Here is an 18,904-nt window from a genome sequence, read left to right on the forward strand (position 1 = left end):
TAAGAACATAAGAAATAGTCACAGGACATTCCCCCCCCCCCCCACCAAGCCAACTCCACCGTTCTATAAGATGATGGCTGCTCTGCCCCGGCCCTCAACACCTCTTTCATGTCAGCTCCTCAAGGCCCTGAATTTCCTAATATCTATCCATTTCCTCTTTAAATGCTTTGTAACCTTAAACTTCACAACATCTGGGGGTAAAGAATTCCAAATAATCACTACCTTGAGAGAAGGAATTCTTTTGCATCTTAGTTTTAGGTTGAATTGAATCTATTGTCCTGTGTACCAAGGCACAGAGAAAAGCTTTGTCTTATGACCAATACAGGCAGATCACAGAGCTACGTGGCATAGATAATAAATAGTAGGTAAACAGCAGCAAAAACAAAGACACAGGTATCCAAACGAATATTATGAATTTGTCAGTCCATTCAGTATTCTAACAGTAGGGTAGAAACTGTTGCAAAACCGGCTGGCGCGTGTGTTCAGGCCTCTGTACCTTCTCCCCGATGGTAGAAGTTTAGAAAAATATTGACAGGGTGGGATGGATCTTTGAGAATGCTGGCACCCTTTCCTTGACAGCGGGCCTGGCAAATGGATTTTATAGATGGGAAGTTGGCCTTTGTGATTATCCGGGCCGAGTTCACCATTCTCTGTAACTGTCTCCGATCTTGAATGGTACAGCTGCCATACCAGGTAGTGATACATCCAGACAGAATGCTCTGGATGGCACACCTATAAACGTTGGCAAGGGTATTCGCCGTCATGTCAAATTTCCACAGCTGCCTGAGGAAGAAGAGACGTTGTTGGGCCTTTGTAACCACTGCGACCACATGAAGAGTCCAAGAAAGCTTGGTGTGGATGACCACTCCCAAGAGCTTGACACTGTCCAGTCGTTCTACCTCTGTGCTGTTAACGTATAGGGGGGCATGAGTAACATCCTGCCGAAAGTCAATAATGAGTTCCTTGGTTTTTCCGGCATTGAGAGCTAGGTTGTTCTCAGTGCACCATTTTTCCAGGTCTTCCACCTCCTCTCTGTAGTCTGTTTTGTTGCCATCCGAGATTCAACCGACTATGATGGTGTCATCAGCGAACTTGTAAATGGCATTAGTCTGGTATTTGGTGACGCAGTCATGGGTATACAGTGAGTAGAGTAGGGGGCTGAGTACCCTTTCGGGGCTCCGGTGTTGAGTATTAGTGAGGTTGAAATATTGTACCCAATCTTCACTGATAGTGGCCTGTGGGTCAGGACACTGAGGATCCAGTTGCAGAGAGTGGGGCTTAGTCCAAGACTTAGTAATCAGTCTCGAGGGGATAATAGTGTTGAAGGCTGAACTGTAGTCAATGAGTAGGATTCTTACATAGCTGTCCTTGGCGTCAAGTTGTTCTAGGGAGGAATGAAGGGCAAGTGATATGGCATCTGGTGTGGATCTGTTCGTCTGATAGGCAAATTGGAGTGGGTCCAGAGTAGTGGGGAGGCTGGAGTTGATTAAGGCCATGACCAGCCTTTCAAAGCACTTCATGACCACCGAAGTTAGGGTCACACATTAGCCTTCTTAGACACAGGGATAATTTTGGCCCTCTTGAAACAGGCAGGGACAGTGGCTGGCTGCAGGGACAGGTTCAGTATATCCAAGAAAACCTTTGCCAGTTGATCTGCGCATGCTCCGAGTGCACGGCCTGGTACTCCATCTGATCCCATCACTTTCCTTGGATTCACATGAAGGAAAACTGACCTGACTTCAGATGTACTGACTGTTGGAATAAGTTCATCAGGAATGAATGTCCTCTTACTTCTGTAAATATGGTCCCTTGTTCAAGATTACCCCACTGGTTTAAAAAAAATCAGCATCTCACATGTCAAATCTCTCAGAACTTTGAATGATTCAATCATGTCACCTTCATTTTTTAACACCTTAATGAATAAACGCCTGTGTTTAGTCATTATTGAAAAGTCAATCCTTTTGTTCCATAAATCAGCCAAGTCAATCTCTTTTGAACAATTTCCAGTATCTTACATATGGGGAACAAAAGTGCATCAATACTCCAGCACCGCCTCACCAACACACTGCATGGCAATGAACTCCCTATTTTAAATCTCAAACAATGAAATCAGTCAAGGTCAAAAAGTTCATTTGCCTCCATATTTACTTGCTGCATCTGCATGCCAAAGTTATTTTGCTTCGTACACAAGAACACCCAGATCCCTTTGGGCTGCACTTTCTCAACATATCTATTTAAATAATAACCTGCCTTGCAATTCTTCCAACCGAGATACATAACCTGGCACTTTCCTACATCAAACTCTACCTGCCAAAGTTTTGCCCATTCACTCATCTGGATCCCCTCACAGATTCCTCATGTCTTCATTACACTATGGTCTTCCATCTACTTTTGTATCATTAGCACATTTGGATTAATTGTGCTTTGCCCCTCCTTTAAGTCATTAGTATAGAACTAAGGCCCTAGGTCTCATCCTTGTGGCACTCCACCAATTACACACTTCCAACCTGTAAACCCATTAATTACAACTCTCTATCTTCTGCATGTTAGCCAATCCTCAGTACATTCCCATAAAGCATCCATTATATGCAATACCATTATCCTTCTTGGTGGTAGTGGTCATGGATTCAGAAGGTGCTCGGGGACCTTGTTGAGCTTCTGCAGTACATCTCGTAGATGGTGCACATTGTTGCTCATGAGCAACAGTACAGGAGGGAGTGAATATTAGTGGATGTGTTGCCAACAAACCAGGCTAGACAGTCCCAAATGATGTCAAGCACGAGAAAGACAAGTAAACATGAGCATGGGGAAGGAATGAGGGTGAGAAAGGTTTGGGTGAAAGATCAAATCACAACTTTCAAGATTAAAAATAAATCTTAACTGGGATAAAAGAACTTGGGTTTGATGAGCCCCATGTCCCTTGTTGCCATGTAAACAATGAATGAGAAAATTGAGGCTTCGTTTGATTTCAAAAATATTTTATTTCAAGCCATACATGAAAGCTTTGGTCATTGATATTGCCCCAGCAGCCCTTCCCTCTTCATGCCCTCTGCTGGTTCCTGCACCAATACTGTTGGGAGCAGCTAGCCCCCTCATCCCCACTGTCCATTGACATATGAAAAGGTGTTTCAAGGGGTTCACTTTCCAGCAGAGATCTTACAGACTTTGTCAGGAACTATTGGCAGCCGTTTTATCCATCATGCCCAAGAAAAGAACAAAGTGCTCATCTGATTTGCATAAAATAAATAGACAATCTATTAAATTATATGTATGGGATCGTTTCTGATGAGCGTCGACCACTCACTCATTGTACAAGTAGAAATTTCCCTTAGTCATTGAAATATTTATATATATTTTATTTATAAAAACATATGACTTAAACTCCTGGTGATTTTGTAAGCTGTTAAGAGTCTCTTATTAAAATTCCATCAGTCTGGCCCTCCTTCAGCATCCCTCAATGATAGGACATTCCACACTGTGCCCATGGGATTGGGATAATTTCAGGATCAGTGCTAAATGGGATCGTCCTCTGGTGGTTGGGGACTGGCACCATCCAGGTGAGCTGGTGTGAAGGTCTGGGGGTATTCTCAGGATATTTCTGTTCATTGTTTCTTCACTATACCCAGAGGACATTTACACTGGTGATCCACAGTTTGCCCTCTCTGGGCATCATGCCAATCCTCTCCTTCCAACGGTGGAAAATGATCAAGGATCCACATTCACTGGAAACCGTCTGATCCTTCATTGCTAACTCCCTGCTAAGGGTTAAATCTCTTACTGACGCCCCACCCACATGAAACCACAACCAAACAAGGCACTATTCACCCAGCCCTGGTTGTCACTCACCCAGGAAGAGTTGCAGACAACCTAACCTTGGCATTAACGATACTCTGACACTTCACCCACAGGGTGAGTGTGATCAATGTACCAGTACTCCCTCACTCCATGTCACCCACCAATTCCAACCCATCCTCCCAGACACAGGGCCAGGACCTATCCAACACACATTTGGGATTCAGAACAATTTCAAAGATGAGTTGCAAACCACGAGGAGTTTAAATGAATAAAGTGTAAATGTGAAGTAGGAAGGCACTTGTCAACCAGCTGCCAGGCAGCAGCCTGGGGCCTAGTCCCCACGGCACTGAAACCAGTGAAAAACAATTTGGGATAGTGTGTCCAGTGTACCTGAACAGAAGTGAAGTGTTGCATCTTCCAACACAACCTTCTCTGCCGCTGTACCATGACCTGCTGTCTACGGCCAGCACTGTCCCGAAATCTACCCACATGTTTAACTGAGAGCTGGTAATTGTCTTTCTGCACTACAATCTGCTGGAAAGGATCTCAGTTTGGTTTACTCTCTTGCCCATCTCCTTTCCTAGGTGATGAGATTTAAGTTGTTTCTTAGTGTTTTATATTTATGGGGGGGGGGGGGGGGGGATTCAGTCATTTCCCCCTCCAGAGCATTATCTCATCGCTCTGCTGCAGCCATCTTTGTGGTGCAACATCACCATCTGCTGGAGCTTCGCCAGTACTGCAAATCACTTTCAGCACATCTACATTCTAGTGTTGGAATGTGTATAGAATTGGAAAAGGCTATTGTGCTTCATCAGAGGGAGCATTCCTCCCTTCAGAAAGGAAACAGGGTAAACGTGTTCATTCACATGGCTTGATAATGTTCAGGAGGAGATCAGTGTAAGGGGGGGGATGTGTTTGACAGTCACACTCTTCTGAGTGTCCAAATCTGACATCCACAAGTTGACCTGTGACCTATGATATGTCCACAAGACCTAATCCTGAGTTATCGTTTAGGACAAGCTCCAAGATCAACTCCCCCTCCAGCACTGCAAAATATTGACTGCCACCCATCAATTAAAGCAGTATACAAAAACACCCCTAGCAAAAGCAATGCTGTGTAGAGAGGAAATCGGAGGGAAATCTCATGGAAAGCAAAACATAGTCTCAACTCCAAGTAGAGAGAAGGTTGGTGCTCCTGGGATGACCTGTTGTTACTGGACTCGGTCAGCTTCCTGCCCTCAGCACCATGGGTACTGGAGTTTAGAGGTTCCCGGTGAAGCACAGGAGAACAAGGGTGTGCAGTGCAATGAAATACACAGCAAACAGCAACTTGGTCCGAGATCGGGATTGCAGCAGGGAACAAAACGACCTCACTCTGGTGCCCCTACGAGTCTGAAGACAAAAACAACACAATCATTGAGAGCAATGTGATGGAGGGGATGTGTGTGGACAGTCCAAAGAGGAAGCCAGGAGTGGAGCGGTGGGGTGGTGGGGAAGGAATGGGAGAGGGGATTGGAAGGACAGTGAGGTTCAGTGTTGAGAAAGGAGGGAAGGCACCGCAGTAGGGGAGGGAGCAGCAGAAGTTTTCTCAATAGGAGCATGCTCTCACCTTGCTGGGAGTGGCACTTTCTGGTAACTCGATCAGCATTGAATGCTCCTCCATCGCTGAGGTATTGAGGTTTCGCTCTTGGGCACTGACCCACTCGCTCAGCTCCACACTGAAAGGAAAAAATGATCAAATACAGCCTTTCAATAGCACAGCCACATCCTGTCCCAGCAGGGTCTCACAGCCTCTCCCTTTCCCAGCAGGGTCTCACAGCCCCGTCCTGTCCCAGCAGGGTCTCAAAGCCCCTTCCTTATCCAGCAGGGTCTCACAGCTCTGTCCTGTCCCAGCAGGGTCTCACAGCCTCTCCCTGTCCCAGCAGGGTCTCACAGCCTCTCCCTGTCCCAGCAGGGTCTCATAGCCCTGTCCTGTCCCAGCAGGGTCTCTCAGCCCCGTCCTTATCCAGCAAGGTCCCACAGCCCCTTCCTGTCCCAGCAGGGTCTCACAGCCTCTCCCTGTCCCAGCTGGGACTCACATTTCCTTTCTGTCCCAGCTGGGTCTCACAGCCCCATTCTGTCCCAGCAGGGTCTCACAGCCCCTTCCTGTCCCAGCAGGGTCTCACAGCCCCGTCCTGTCCCAGCAGTGTCTCAGGCCCCGTCCTGTCCCAGGAGGGTCTCAGAGCTTCTCCCTGTCCCAGCAGGGTCTCACAGCCCCGTCCTGTCCCAGCTGGGTCTCACATCCCCTTCCTGTCCCAGCAGGGTCTCACATCCCCTTCCTGTCCCAGCAGTGTCTCACAGCCCCGTCCTGTCCCAGCAGGGTCTCACAGCCTCTCCCTGTCCCAGCTGGGTCTCACAGCTTCTTTATTGTCCAACTCTGGGTACATCGATGCCAGGGGTTCTTGAGTGGCCGTGAGGAATTCACACAACCAGCAGATACAAACCTTCTCATCCTCTCCAGCCTGTTTCACCATTCTATCACTGCTGACCCGGGCTGATATGTACCTCAACTAGATTTCACTGCACACCCCCAATATCCCGACTCAATCTAGATCATGGAATCACATCAACATTTCAGCTGAATCATAGTTTCCACTGCTTTCCAATGGACAGAAATTCCACTGTATACAAAGAAAATGCTTCCTGACTTCGCTCCTAGATGTTTTGGTTTTAATTTCAAAATGGTGCCCCTTTGCTGAGGATTCTCCCAACAAAAAGAAATGAAGGAGGAGGGTATGTGAGGTGGAGAAATACAGGAATAAGTTGCAATGTCGGGATATAAGGAGGAAGTGGGTGGATAGAGTTTCGGAATATGGAAGGAAGCAGTTGAGGCTTGTAAATGGCACAGACCTGAGACTTCCCCATTTGTAACATCCTGCGTTAGAACAAGCTTTCTCAGTCCTGAGGGGATGTCCTTCCTCTAATATCTTCTGACCTCAAAATAAATGTTCCATCCCTTTGCCCCTTTTTAAACGGACTCCTAATTCTCTCCTGCCCAGGTTAGAGAGATCACTTCCCTGTTCTCCCTGAAAAGGTTCCATCCATTCACGTTACCTTTTGAGTCGGTGCTCTGCTGACAACAGGGCTTCCTCAGCAGCCAATCGCTTTTCCCGTTCTTCAGCAAGAGATCCCTCCAATTGGTGGAGTTCTTGTTCACTTCTGTCATGCATCTGTTTAGCTTCAAACAGCCTGTGAAATACAGACCAGGGAAACCAGTGCTTTTCACAGGAAGGTGGCAGGTACTGGACCAGGGATTGGCATTGCTGTGCCCAGGCCTTGTTCAGCCATTTAACCAGAGGGTGATAGATAGACTTTGGTGTAAATACAACACAAATCATTCTTCTCAATCCTCTTATACTTTAGCTTTACACAGATCACAGTTTTGAAATTTCTCACTGGCCTCCAGCCCCAGACCCTTCGTACACAGCTCCTTTAATGCTGTCCCATCAAGGTACAGGCAGGTGAAGCTCTGGCTGTAGGTTTGCTAACTGAACTGGAAGGATCATTTTCAGACGTTTCGTCACCCTACTAGGTAACATCTTCAGTGAGCCTCCGGACAAAGTACTGCTCGCGTTTCCTACTTTCTATTTGTATGTTTGGGTTGGTGATGTCATTTCCTGTGGTGACGTCATTTCCCACGATGATGTCATTTCCCGTTCTTTCTCTCAGGGGGTGGTAAATGGGGTCCAAATCAATGTGTTTGCTGACCCAAACATACAAATAGAAAGCAGGAGACATCAGCAGTGCTTCGTCCGGAGGCTCGTTGATGATGTTACCTAGTATGGTGACGAAACGTCTGAAAATGAAGTTTCCAGCTCAGTGAGCAAACCTACATCCAGAACCTCAACCTGAGCTACAAATCTTCTTTAAACTCACTAAGGTAGAGGTCTCTCTACACTCTCGTATCAGAAAGGCAGAGCAGAGCAGAGCAATCACATCTGATGGAGGGGATCTCCTGAAATGTGAACCGACCTGCTTCCTCTCAGAAGCTGATGCCCCCTGCTGTGCTACTTGTGACACCTTCCCCATCGTCTACCGCCTTCCCTCAGCACAGGCTGATACAAAAAGAGAGGAAATCAGACTGCAAAGAGAAGCAGCCTTTCATCAAAAATGCAATTAAAATGAGCCTTGTGGCAGCGGGAATAAATTACTTCAATGGGGATTATTTACAATGACAGAGAAATTGAGAAATTGTGTCCAAATGGCCACGGATAATTTTGAATTAACAAGCTTTCCGGAAGAACTGTCAAATGCTCAGAGCCTTAATAATGTAGAGACATGAAGAGAAAGATCAATCCAGGGATCTGGGCTCAGAGAAGGGATCTGCAAGCGATCGCAAAGCATACAAGAGCTGCTACTATGGGTTAGCAACCCTCCTTTCTGCACTGTTTCATTGTTTTAACTTGGACTGCGATATTCCCAATACCATAAAAGGAACATGCCGAGGGGGTGATGAGACTAGAACGACCTCTCTCAGTGAAAGCTACAGGGATCCGGCAGCTGCTCATGGGTTAGTCAGTTCCTTACAGGCCCCATTTCAGCCTGTGACATCGGTTATATTAATTACATAACAAACACAACACATAAACAACTCATTTGACCCGATCAACTCCCACCTCGAACACACAAGCTTCTTCTAAATGAACAATCAGTAATACCCTCAAATTCTCCTCTCTCCCATCCTCACCTAGCCTCCCATTCACAATCACCTCAACCACTGCCTTGCTAGTTTCAAGCTGTTTGATCATAGAGAACTTGAGTCTTGCTGGAAAAAAAGACACATTTTGTTGAAGCTTTGTGTCTTGGATTGATCAGGACATTTCGCAAGAATATCAAATCAAGGAGAAAACCAATACTGATACTATAAAAGAGAAGACTGCAGACTGGTTAGGAAGTGGACTCTGATTCGTAGAGGTATTACCATAGGGAACACACCGGTTAATGATGACTGACAGTTCATGATCAAGTTTTGTTTACATTTCACACCAGGGAAATTGACTCTAATTAGTAATTAGAAAGGGAATTTTCAGAAGAAACCTTCAATGAAAATGATGGGGAACATGAAACTTAACTATTGCTCAAAAATATTTGCATTTTTATCCTTCCTTTATTCATGGGCTGAGAGTGTCGCTGCCCATCCCTAATTACCCAGAGGGCAGTTATGAGTCAAATACTTTTGCAATGGGTCTGGGGCCACATGTCGGCCAGACCAGGTAAGGGTGGCAGCTTCCTTCCCTGAAGGACATTAATGAACCAGGTGGGTTTTTCCAACAATCGATAATGGATTCCTGGTCATCCTGAGATTCTTAATTCCAGATTGTTATTGAATTCAAATGCCACCATCTGCAGTGCTGGGATTCGAATCCAGGTCCCCAGAACATTACCTGAATCTCTCGGTTAATAGTCTAGCAATGACACCATGAGGTCATTGCCTCCCACTCTGCCAGTATGTTTTTTCTGTCTGCAAACAGGATCCTGCGTATTAATATGTGATAGCTTCCAGTGCACGTGAGCCCAACTCAATCCTAATGTAACTCCTCACACACTGAAGAGTTATTTTGCAAATGATGTCCCATTACAGAGTCACATTCAATGGTGGCGACTGTGTTGTAACTTTGCAGCGCCGTCTGGCTGGGTGTGGCTCGGCTCTTTGTTTTCACATGCCAATCTATAGGTTGCACATCCCGAGAACTGAAGATTCACAGACCATATTATTCATTTGTAAGGCATGTAGAATGCCTTCTTGGATTGACAGTAGCACCTTGCTAGCGGCAAACAGCACTCATGTTGCTAAACACAGTAGATGAAAAGCTTCGACCAACTCGTTTTGCAGCAATAGTCAAGTTTCATGTTCTGATCACTTTCTATGTTTAAAAAAAGTCTCTTTGAAAATTTCCCTCTCTGATATTTCTTGGCGATCAAAAGGCAGGAAAATTGGTGGGCAAGCAACGAACTTACGTCGAGCAAAGTTACCTAAATAACACAAGTGATATTGATACACCAGCTTTTCCCGATGTAAAAGGTGGAGAATTTATGATCCGGTGTATAACTGAGCAGGCACTCGGAATAAACCTGTTCTTTTAATGTTTTGCAGTGCTGCATCAATCCAAGGGCAAGAGGTGGCCTTACTGGTCTTACCTTTGCTTCAGGTGTCTGAGTTCCATCTCTTTGACGTGTTCCTCGTCTCTGCCCTTCTCCTGGGGGCCACCGGGGGCAGCATCAATCAAGGGGCTCAACTACAAGTCAAAACCAACAACACAGAAACAGGTCAGAACAGCCTCTGGAGACACATCAGATCTCGGGGGTATTCTATTACCTCACACGGAATTATATATACTGGGAATGAAATACAGCTGGAAACAGGAATTTGGGTGGCATATATATTTTTTAAAAAGTCAGCAATGTTATAGGCTGGAGTTTACTTGACAGGTTCAGGCCGATTGAAATATTGAGGAAGGGATACCTGGAAGCGAATCAAAGGCAAGGATCTTGCCCAACTTTCAGTTTCATCCCTTTTCCCATCTCTCCAATCTGGTAATGAAGTTGCTAATTCCCCCAGTTCCTATCGCTGCTCCACCCACCTTCTTCTCTTCCAGGAGATCTGCCGAAGACTGGAGCTGTTGTTCCAGAGTTAGGTGACGTGCCTGTAACTCATTCAGTCGGTGCTGTGTCTCACGCAGGCTCTGCCCCGTTCCTCGCAGCTGAGCAGAGAGTGCGACCTTCTCCTCAAACACCAGCGACATCTGGAGACGGGACACAGCAGGTGAGGGTGGGGAAGACAAGGTGCGTATGTCCTGGGTTTCACCTTTTAATGGTCATGCAGTTCAAAAGGAGGAGTGATGTTGGAAACCGACATGAGGTGGAGTTTTATAACAAGGGGGACCTGATGGCAGGGTCACCTTCCTCAGGAGGCTGGAGTGCAATCAGAAGGGCAGTGCCTTCAGGAGAGTGGTTCAGTGTCAGTTTGGGGGAGGAAGGGAGAGAAAGAGAGAGTGTGCCAATCTCAGAGTGGACAAACGCAGCGCCAACTGCTCTGGGGAAAGGACATCGCACCCACTGCTCCAGGGGAGGGGCACCGAGCGACACTGCTCTGGGTGAGGGGCACCGAGAACTCACCGCTCCGGGGGGGGGGGAAGGACACAGAGCACCCACCCCTCTGGGGGAAGGGACACCAAACGCCCACCACTCTGGGGGAGTGCACAGTAATAATGTAGCACATTCTTATGTACAGCAATAACTTGTCCATGGCACATCACAGTAACTTCATTAAGTTGGTAAGGGCATGTTAGAGACTGCAGGCAACTCGCCAAGGACTTAGAGAGAGTCGACATTTGTCACAGTCCCAGATGGCTGTGACATTGATAAGAAGCTGTTTTGTTACAATGATAGGGACAGAAATCTAATTGGAGGGATTGAAGCATTGACCTGAAATGTTTGGTGCCGAATTGTCAGCATTTGCACTAATTATGCCTCTCAAAGCTGACCACAAATTCAGGATTTAGCTAAAATGCAGATGAACTGCAACAATCCTGAGGTGCGAATCCATCATTGCGAGGTTTGTAACAGGCTGTACTGATAATTCCCGTGGCGAACAGATCAGATACGAAGAGAGAAATGGAAGGCAGGTAATTGGGATGAAAACCCACGTGTGTGCAGGGCCTACCTTGCTGTTGAGTTTCTGGATGCGAAGTTCTTTCTGATGAAGCTCTTTCAAGCTGTTGTTCAGTTGGGACTTCAGCTGGCTGTTCTCAGTCTGCAGCCCTTTCAGCATCTCTCCAGGGTTCACCGCCTCTTCAGGACTCTGTTTAACACATGTCATCGACTCAAACTGAACTTTCTTTTATTAAAAGATCCGATTCCCTAGTTCTGGCTCCAGCCCTCACCTTGGCTTGTTTTCACAAGACTGTCTGTCTCCCTGTGCCAGAATCACTGGCAGAAACCAAACCCCAGCATCCGGTCAGACTGCTCCATACTGCCCTGCACCTGCTCCCCCTTGCTGTTTCTCCATTAACCCCTCTACCTCCAATTAGGCCCTGATCATACTGGGGAAGGGGGCAGGGGAGTAACCACTCAATAGGAGCAAACTGTCTCTCATCGGTTCGTACAGTGACCGTGCGCAACTCCAGGCTGTAAGTGACAGCTCAGAGTCCAGGTCTAGTGGCACAGTGTCAGTCACTGCAGTCAGATCAGGAGAGGGAACCCGTTCTGGTTTTGACACAGTTAAACTCTTGTGAACTCAAGCGCCAGTTCTCCAGCTCCACACTTCAGGGATGGACTCAGTGGTCAACTAACTCCCCAAATCCAGAAGAAAGAATAAAGGAGGAGAAAAAACTAATTTATAGCATCATACAGCACGGAAACACACGCATTGGGAGTTGAATTTTGTTCTCACATCACCACCACTCAGTACCTCGCGTCTCCGTCACTCAGTACCTCGCGTCTCCCTCACTCAGTACCTCGCGTCTCCCTCACTCAGTACCTCGCGTCTCCCTCACTCAGTACCTCGCGTCTCCCTCACTCAGTACCTCGCGTCTCCCTCACTCAGTACCTCGCGTCTCCCTCACTCAGTACCTCGCGTCTCCCTCACTCAGTACCTCGCGTCTCCCTCACTCAGTACCTCGCGTCTCCCTCACTCAGTACCTCGCGTCTCCCTCACACAGTACCTCGCGTCTCCCTCACTCAGTACCTCGCGTCTCCCTCACACAGTACCTCGCGTCTCCCTCACTCAGTACCTCGCGTCTCCCTCACTCAGTACCTCGCGTCTCCCTCACTCAGTACCTCGCGTCTCCCTCACTCAGTACCTCGCGTCTCCCTCACTCAGTACCTCACGTCTCCCTCACTCAGTACCTCACGTCTCCGTCACCCAGTATCTCACGTCACCGAGTATGTAATGTCAGCCCAGTTGTAAAGAGCAGTACCTGCTGGGTCACCTTCAGTCGTAACTCCTGGCACAGGCTCTGAAGCTCCTGGATCTGGTTATCCTTATCAGACACAGCGATCAGATACTGTTCCTTCAGCCTCTCACACTGTTTGGTAAAAGATGTCTTCTCAGATCTACAAGACAGGACAACGGAGTTACACAAAGACACAAGGCAGGAGCATCCCCGCACTAGGGCAGGGTGAGAGGGAGCCCCGCACTGGGACAAGGGAGCGGGAGCCCCACACTAGGGCAGGGTGAGAGGGAGCCCCGCACTGGGACAAGGGAGCGGGAGCCCCACACTAGGGTAGGGGGGAGAGAGAGCCCTGCACTGGGACAGGGCAGTGAGAGCCCCACACTGGGGCAGGGGGAGAGGGAGCCCCACACTGGGGCAGGGGGAGAGGGAGCCCCACACTGGGGCAGGGGGAGAGGGAGCCCCTCACTGGGGCAGGGGGAGAGGGAGCCCCTCACTGGGGCAGGGGGAGACGGAGCCCCGCACTGGGGCAGGGGGAGACGGAGCCCCGCACTGGGGCAGGGGGAGAGGGAGCCCCTCACTGGGGCAGGGGGAGACGGAGCCCCGCACTGGGGCAGGGGGAGAGGAGCCTCTCACTGGGGCAGGGGGAGATGGAGCCCCGCACTGGGGCAGGGGGAGAGGGAGCCCCGCACTGGGGCATGGGGAGAGGGAGCTCCTCACTGAGGCAGGGGGAGAGGGAGTCCCGCACTGGAGCAGGTGGAGAGGGAGCCCCGCACTGGGGCAGTGGGGTGAAGGAGCCCCGCAATGGGGCAGGGGTGAAGGAGCCCCGCACTGGGGCAATGAGAGAGGGAGCCCTGCAGTGGGGTAGGGGAGAGGGAGCCCCGCATTGGGGTAGGGGAGAGGGAGCCCTGTACTGGGATAGGGAAGAGGCAGCCCCACACTGGGAAAGGGGGTGAGGGAGCCCCACACTGGGGCAGGGGGAGCCCCACACTAGGACAGGGGGGAGAGGGAGCCCACACTGGGACAGGGGGAGAGGGAGCCCACACTGGGACAGGGGAATGGGTGCCCCGCACTGGGGCAGGAGGTGAAGGAGCCCCGCACTGGGGCAATGAGAGAGGAAGCCCTGCAGTGGGATGGGGGAGAGGGAGCCCTGTACTGGGATAGGGAAGAGGGAGCCCCACACTGGGGCAGGGGGAGAGGTAGCCCCACACTGGGGCATAGGGAGAGTGAGTCCCACACTGCTGCATGGGGAGAGTGAGCCCCACACTGGGGCATGGGGAGAGGGAGCCCCGCACTGGGATAGGGGGAGAGGGAGCCCCACACTGGGACAGGGGGCCCCGCACTGGGGCAGGGGGAGAGGGAGACCCACACTGGGGCAGGGGGAGAGTGAACCTCACACTGGGGTAGGACTGAGGGAGCCCCACACTGGGGCAGGGGGAGAGTGAACCCCACTCTGAGACAGGGGAGAGGGAGCCCGACACGGGGGCAGGGGAGAGGGAGCCCCACACTGGGGAAGGGGAGAGGGAGCCCCACACGTGGGCAAGGGAGAGGGAGCCCCACACTGAGGCAGTGGAGAGGGAGCCCCACACTGGGGCAGAGGAGAGGGAGCCCCACACTGGGGCATGGGGAGAGGGAGCCCCACACTGAGGCAGAGGGAGTGGGAGCCTCACACTGGGGCAGAGGGAGAGGGAGCCCCACACTGGGACAGGGGGAGAGAGAGCCCCACACTGGGGCAGAGGGAGAGGGAGCCCCACACTGGGACAGGGGGAGAGAGAGCCCCACACTGGGGCAGAGGGAGAGGGAGCCCCACACTGGGGCATAGGGAGAGGGAGCCCCACACTGGGACAGGGGGAGAGGGAGCCCCACACTGGGACAGGGGAGAGGGAGCCCCACACTGGGACAGGGGGAGAGAGAGCCCCACACTGGGGCAGAGGGAGAGGGAGCCCCACACTGGGACAGGGGGAGAGAGAGCCCCACACTGGGGCAGAGGGAGAGGGAGCCCCACACTGGGGCATAGGGAGAGGGAGCCCCACACTGGGACAGGGGGAGAGGGAGCCCCACACTGGGACAGGGGGAGAGGGAGCCCCACACTGGGACAGGGGGAGAGGGTGCCCCACACTGGGACAGGGGGAGAGGGTGCCCCACACTGGGACAGGGGGAGAGGGAGCCCCACACTGGGACAGGGGGAGAGGGAGCCCCACACTGGGACAGGGGGAGAGGGAGCCCCACACTGGGACAGGGGGAGAGGGAGCCCCACACTGGGACAGGGGGAGAGGGAGCCCCACACTGGGACAGGGGGAGAGGGAGCCCCACACTAGGACAGGGGAGAGGGAGCCCCACACTGGGGCATGGGGAGAGGGAACCCCACACTGGGGCAGAGGGAGAGGGAGCCCCACACTGGGGCAGAGGGAGAGGGAGCCCCACACTGGGACAGGGGGAGAGGGAGCCCCACACTGGGACAGGGGGAGAGAGAGCCCCACACTGGGACAGGGGGAGAGGGAGCCCCACACTGGGACAGGGGGAGAGGGAGCCCCACACAGGGACAGGGGAGAGGGAGCCCCACACTGGGGCATGGGGAGAGGGAGCCCCACACTGGGGCTGAGGGAGAGGGAGCCCCACACTGGGGCAGAGGGAGAGGGAGCCCCATACTGTAACAGGGGGAGAGGGAGCCCCATACTGGAACAGGGGGAGAGGGAGCCCCACACTGGGACAGGGGGAGAGGGAGCCCCACACAGGGACAGGGGGAGAGGGAGCCCCACACAGGGACAGGGGAGAGGGAGCCCCACACTGGGGCATGGGGAGAGGGAGCCCCACACTGGGACAGGGGGAGAGGGAGCCCCACACTGGGACAGGGGGAGAGGGAGCCCCACACAGGGACAGGGGAGAGGGAGCCCCACACAGGGACAGGGGAGAGGGAGCCCCACACTGGGACAGGGGGAGAGGGAGCCCCACACTGGGGCACGGGGAGAGGGAGCCGCACACTGGGGCAGGGGAGAGGGAGCCCCATACTGGAACAGGGGGAGAGGGAGCCCCACACTGGGACAGGGGAGAGGGAGCCCCATACTGGAACAGGGGGAGAGGGAGCCCCACACGGGGACAGGGGAGAGAGAGCCCCATACTGGGACAGGGGGAGAGGGAGCCCCACACTGGGGCATGGGGAGAGGGAGCCCCACACAGGGACAGGGGAGAGGGAGCCCCACACTGGGGCATGGGGAGAGGGAGCCCCACACTGGGGCAGGGGGAGAGGGAGCCCCACACTGGGGCAGGGGGAGAGGGAGCCCCACACTGGGGCAGGGGGAGAGGGAGCCCCACACTGGGGCAGAGGGAGAGGGAGCCCCACACTGGAACAGGGGGAGAGGGAGCCCCACACGGGGACAGGGGAGAGAGAGCCCCACACTGGGACAGGGGGAGAGGGAGCCCCACACTGGGACAGGGGGAGAGGGAGCCCCACACTGGGGCATGGGGAGAGGGAGCCCCACACTGGGGCATGGGGAGAGGGAGCCCCACACTGGGACAGGGGGAGAGGGAGCCCCACACTGGGACAGGGGGAGAGGGAGCCCCACACTGGGACAGGGGGAGAGGGAGCCCCACACTGGGACAGGGGGAGAGGGAGCCCCACACAGGGACAGGGGAGAGGGAGCCCCATACTGGAACAGGGGGAGAGGGAGCCCCACACGGGGACAGGGGAGAGAGAGCCCCACACTGGGACAGGGGGAGAGGGAGCCCCACACTGGGGCATGGGGAGAGAGAGCCCCACACTGGGACAGGGGAGAGGGAGCCCCATACTGGAACAGGGGGAGAGGGAGCCCCACACGGGGACAGGGGAGAGAGAGCCCCACACTGGGACAGGGGGAGAGGGAGCCCCACACTGGGGCATGGGGAGAGGGAGCCCCACACTGGGGCATGGGGAGAGGGAGCCCCACACTGGGGCATGGGGAGAGGGAGCCCCACACTGGGGCATGGGGAGAGGGAGCCCCACACTGGGGCATGGGGAGAGGGAGCCCCACACTGGGGCATGGGGAGAGGGAGCCCCACACTGGGGCATGGGGAGAGGAAGCCCCACACTGGGGCATGGGGAGAGGGAGCCCCACACTGGGGCATGGGGAGAGGGAGCCCCCACACTGGGTTAGGGGAGAGGGAGCCCCATACTGGAACAGGGGGAGAGGGAGCCCCATACTGGAACAGGGGGATAGGGAGCCCCACACTGGGACAGGGGGAGAGGGAGCCCCACACAGGGACAGGGGAGAGGGAGCCCCACACTGTGGCATGGGGAGAGGGAGCCCCACACTGGGGCTGAGGGAGAGGGAGCCCCACACTGGGGCAGAGGGAGAGGGAGCCCCATACTGTAACAGGGGGAGAGGGAGCCCCATACTGGAACAGGGGGAGAGGGAGCCCCACACTGGGACAGGGGGAGAGGGAGCCCCACACTGGGGCAGAGGGAGAGGGAGCCCCATACTGTAACAGGGGGAGAGGGAGCCCCATACTGGAACAGGGGGAGAGGGAGCCCCACACTGGGACAGGGGGAGAGGGAGCCCCACACTGGGGCATGGGGAGAGGGAGCCCCACACTGGGGCAGGGGGAGAGGGAGCCCCACACTGGGGCACGGGGAGAGGGAGCCCCACACTGGGGCAGGGGGAGAGGGAGCACCACACTGGGGCAGAGGGAGAGGGAGCCCCACACTGGGACAGGGGAGAGGGAGCCCCATACTGGAACAGGGGGAGAGGGAGCCCCACACTGGGGCATGGGGAGAGGGAGCCCCACACTGGGGCATGGGGAGAGGGAGCCCCACACTGGGGCATGGGGAGAGGGAGCCCCACACTGGGGCATGGGGAGAGGGAGCCCCACACTGGGGCATGGGGAGAGGGAGCCCCACACTGGGGCATGGGGAGAGGGAGCCCCACACTGGGACAGGGGGAGAGGGAGCCCCACACTGGGACAGGGGAGAGGGAGCCCCACACTGGGGCATGGGGAGAGGGAGCCCCACACTGGGACAGGGGGAGAGGGAGCCCCACACTGGGACAGGGGGAGAGGGAGCCCCGCACTGGGGCAGTGGAGAGGGAGCCCAGCACTGGGGCAGGGGGAGAGGGAGCCCCACACTGGGGCGGGGGAGAGGGAGCCCGACATTGGGGCAGGGAAGAGGGAGCCCCACACTGGGACATGGGGAGAGGGAGCCCCGCAATGGTGCAGCGGGAGAGGGAGCCCCACACTGGGGCAGGGCGAGAGGGAGCCCCACACTGGGGCAGGGGGAGAGGAAGCCCCACACTGGGGCATGGGGAGAGGGAGCCCCACACTGGGGCAGAGGGAGAGGGAGCCCCACACTGGGGCAGAGGGAGAGGGAGCCCCACACTGGGACGGGGGGAGAGGGAGCCCCGCACTGGGACGGGGGGAGAGGGAGCCCCACACTGGGACGGGGGGAGAGGGAGCCCCACACTGGGACGGGGGGAGAGGGAGCCCCACACTGGGACGGGGGGAGAGGGAGCCCCACACTGGGACGGGGGGAGAGGGAGCCCCACACTGGGACGGGGGGAGAGGGAGCCCCACACTGGGACGGGGGGAGAGTGAGCCCCACACTGGGACGGGGGGAGAGGGAGCCCCACACTGGGACAGGGGAGAGGGAGCCCCACACTGGGGCAGCGGAGTAATACAGTCCATTTTCGATATATTTTGGGAGCATGGTGCTGCCACTGATTATCGCTTTCACTGATTGGCCCCTTCTCCGAGCGATGTCCAACAGAAACTGATTAAGATCATTCCATCTCAGTCCATGCTTGTCATCTCTGGGATAATGTGGCCCAGAATACATGTTGCTATCCCTTTTCTACCAACAGGTTTTGCACATCAATGTAACTCATTGCTAGAAAATGAACTCTCCAGTCTGTAAAAACAAATTCTTGCTTGTGTATCAGAGCCAATTGGGTGAAGTCTGTCTGCTCATGAAGGTGATTTTGGAGCTATAGCGCTTGCTAAATAGTGACAGAAAAGCAGCAGTCCTCTTTAACCTCAGCTGTCCAAGCTCCTCCTGACAGGAAACACGATCCTTCTCCAGTTGCTCTTGGATCTCTTTGCAGTCGGCAATCTGCTGGGTCTGGGCTTCGAGTCGGCTCCGGAGTTGGGATAGTTCCGCTGTCGCTTCCCTACACTGCATGTACTGCTGCTGCAGCTTTGCCAGCTCCTCCAGC

General features: G+C 53.8%; 1 protein-coding gene across 2 annotated transcripts in view; it reads right to left on the minus strand.

The window, feature by feature from the left end:
- Window positions 1-2,961: 2,961 nt before the first annotated feature.
- The window catches only part of LOC122561779 (golgin subfamily B member 1-like), a 75,636-nt gene continuing 59,693 nt past the window's right edge, over window positions 2,962-18,904 (minus strand). The window contains exons 16-23 of one of the 2 annotated variants that reach the window (XM_043713925.2): window positions 18,725-18,903; window positions 12,753-12,888; window positions 11,498-11,635; window positions 10,416-10,577; window positions 9,973-10,070; window positions 6,889-7,023; window positions 5,405-5,513; window positions 2,962-5,187 (exon numbers count right to left, since the gene is read on the minus strand). In XM_043713925.2, the coding sequence (XP_043569860.2) occupies window positions 5,056-5,187; window positions 5,405-5,513; window positions 6,889-7,023; window positions 9,973-10,070; window positions 10,416-10,577; window positions 11,498-11,635; window positions 12,753-12,888; window positions 18,725-18,903 (1,089 nt within the window). In that variant the 3' untranslated portion in view covers window positions 2,962-5,055. The remainder of the gene's footprint in view (window positions 5,188-5,404; window positions 5,514-6,888; window positions 7,024-9,972; window positions 10,071-10,415; window positions 10,578-11,497; window positions 11,636-12,752; window positions 12,889-18,724; window position 18,904) is intronic. The other variant, XM_087999458.1, reaches the window with a different exon arrangement.

Source organism: Chiloscyllium plagiosum, unplaced genomic scaffold, assembly GCF_037043375.1.
Source record: "Chiloscyllium plagiosum isolate Xiang-an unplaced genomic scaffold, Cpla_swu_hap1 HiC_scaffold_23, whole genome shotgun sequence".
Classification (NCBI taxonomy): Eukaryota; Metazoa; Chordata; class Chondrichthyes; order Orectolobiformes; family Hemiscylliidae; genus Chiloscyllium; species Chiloscyllium plagiosum.